The 2310-nt window shown below is 44.3% G+C and overlaps 1 protein-coding gene across 2 annotated transcripts in view; it reads left to right on the top strand.

Moving 5' to 3' along the window:
- Positions 1 to 2310, top strand: part of LOC102203275 (KN motif and ankyrin repeat domain-containing protein 4-like) — a 17569-nt gene that overhangs the window by 12580 nt on the left and 2679 nt on the right. For both annotated transcript variants that reach the window (XM_005741917.1, XM_005741916.1), the window contains exons 7-9: positions 455 to 674; positions 763 to 905; positions 1428 to 1628. In XM_005741917.1, the coding sequence (XP_005741974.1) occupies positions 455 to 674; positions 763 to 905; positions 1428 to 1628 (564 nt within the window). The remainder of the gene's footprint in view (positions 1 to 454; positions 675 to 762; positions 906 to 1427; positions 1629 to 2310) is intronic.

The raw sequence follows: 2310 nt of genomic DNA, 5'->3' as shown, positions 1-2310 counted from the left end.
TTAAAGTATTGATTTTAATTTCAATTCAGGTTAGATTTTTTTTGTATGCAACGCAGATTTTCTGACCGTGCCAGCAGTGCGCAATTGCGCACACGCGCAGCTTAGAGGGAACATTGGTCATGAGGTGCCATTTAAGGAGCTGCAGTTTGCGGCACTGCTATATTGGCTTTTCCCAGCCCCACAGAGGGGCTTCAAGAAGAGAATATTTTATATTTTATATTCTACAGGTGGGCAGAAAAGCAACTACTCAGCCACAGAGCAGCATTAATGCTACTGGATATGATGTCTTTATTAGATGAACTTTAAACAATAAAAATGCAAAACTTGTCCTCAGAAAGAGGACATGTGTACCACATATTTCTTTAAAGCAGGACTGCTAAATGTTCTAAACATGTAATATATGTTATTAAATTCATGCTTCACCAGGAATCGTTCTTATTCATATATTTTCCAGAGGAAGGCCCTGGTTGTGTTGTTCCAGCACTGGTTCAGTGCAGCAGCAGAGGAGGCCTCTGAGGCCAGCAGGGTGGCTGCATACCTGAAACACATAAAGAAGGAAACACCCTCCCTGCTGGCCTTTCTAGTCAATCTGGCGGACGACAACGGGAACACAGTGCTTCATTACAGCGTCTCCCACTGCAACTACAGCATTGTCACCCTGATCCTGGATACAGGTAACATATAGGTAACCGTGTTGTCGAAGCTATTGTAATATAACGTTTGTTAGTACTAAAAACGTCTGACATCTTCCCTGTGCCACAGGTGTCAGCGATGTGAACGTTCAGAACAATTCTGGCTACACGGCTGTGATGCTGGCCTCGCTGACAGCCCCTGATGGACCCGGCGGAATGGAAGTTGTCCGCAAACTAATGGAGCAGGGCAACATTAACATTCGCTCCAGCAAGGTACCACAAGCAATAAGAACAAATGTAATAGGGATGAGGAGGGGAGGAGGGGGATATCAGTGTGAGATGGCAGCGCAGCTCCCTTCTAAAGCACCCTGTGCTGGTTTGTACTATTTTCTAGGCAGTGAACGGAAAGCTATACCTAACCACATCCATTATTAATGAATCACTTGGTAGATTTTACACAAGAAAAAATGATCAGTGACAGAGTTCATACTGAGACTTCTGTATGATGTCTTCTGTGGCTCTGGGAGGAAATTTTCAAATTCAGAGAAAGCAGATGATGTCATCAGGAATATCTTAAACTGGGGTAAAGGGTTTGCACATTCAGCTTTGTTATGAACAGTTTGAAAGACCTGGGTATGCATGTATACCTATCTTTGGAGTTGCTGGCTTGTCCCTATAAAACTGAGGTTAGTAAGACGCTGACTACTAAAAGATAAAGAATGAAAGCTGAAGAAAAAAAGAGGAGATTTGAACAATTCTTGGTCTGGGCCTCACACTCTCTCCCTCTCCACACAGACGGGCCAAACAGCTCTGCACTTGGCAGTGAGACATGGCCGAGTTGTGATGGTTCGCCTGCTGCTTAGCTGTGGGGCAGACGCTAACATCCAGGACAGCCAGGGAACCACAGCGCTGATGTTCGCATCTGAGAGGGGCCACACGCACATCGCAAGGCTCCTGCTGGAGAGAAGCCAGTGTGATCTCACTCTGACTGACAAGGTAAGACCACATCAAACAAATCATCATGTAACCTGGGAAACAATGCTGGCAAACTCTTTTCTGTGGTCATTTTCAGGGATCACAGTGAACTGGATCATAATGTTGTGATGCAACAATAGTCTGGGCATCATACCCATTAAAATTCAATTTTAGGACACTGAATTCATGTGATGATTCACCTCCATTTGTTAACAAAATGGCACATCTATCTTAGCATTCACATCACTGAATGCAAAGAAAAGCAGCTTAGATGCGTGAAAGCTTGAATGTGTTGACACACACTGTGGATGTGAGTGGACTGACAGTCTGGATGTAGCAGAATAGAGCTTCCCCAGGATTAATCAAGGCTACAGTAAGACAAATCTCCCTGGGCTGAGAGGAGCTAATCCGCTAACAGTACAATATCTGTGCCATGCGGAGCAAGTGGAGGCAGGGAAAGAGCAACGGGGGCAAATCTCTCTTCTGCTTGTGACAGTCTACCTTTAAAGTACACTTAAGAGTGTACTTTAAAGGTAGACTGTGAGAGAATGTCTCACCTAAACCCACACTAATTAGACTGATTAAACTGTGGAAAAATGAATTTACAGTGGGGCAAAAAAGTATTTAGTCAGCCACCGATTGTGCAAGTTCCCCCACCTAAAATGATGACAGAGGTCAGTAATTTGCACCAGAGGTACACTTC

The sequence above is a fragment of the Pundamilia nyererei genome, unplaced genomic scaffold (assembly GCF_000239375.1).
Source record: "Pundamilia nyererei isolate P.nyererei 1_Seehausen unplaced genomic scaffold, PunNye1.0 scaffold00115, whole genome shotgun sequence".
Taxonomy (NCBI): domain Eukaryota; kingdom Metazoa; phylum Chordata; class Actinopteri; order Cichliformes; family Cichlidae; genus Pundamilia; species Pundamilia nyererei.
This window is presented reverse-complemented; position numbering and strand designations above follow the sequence as displayed.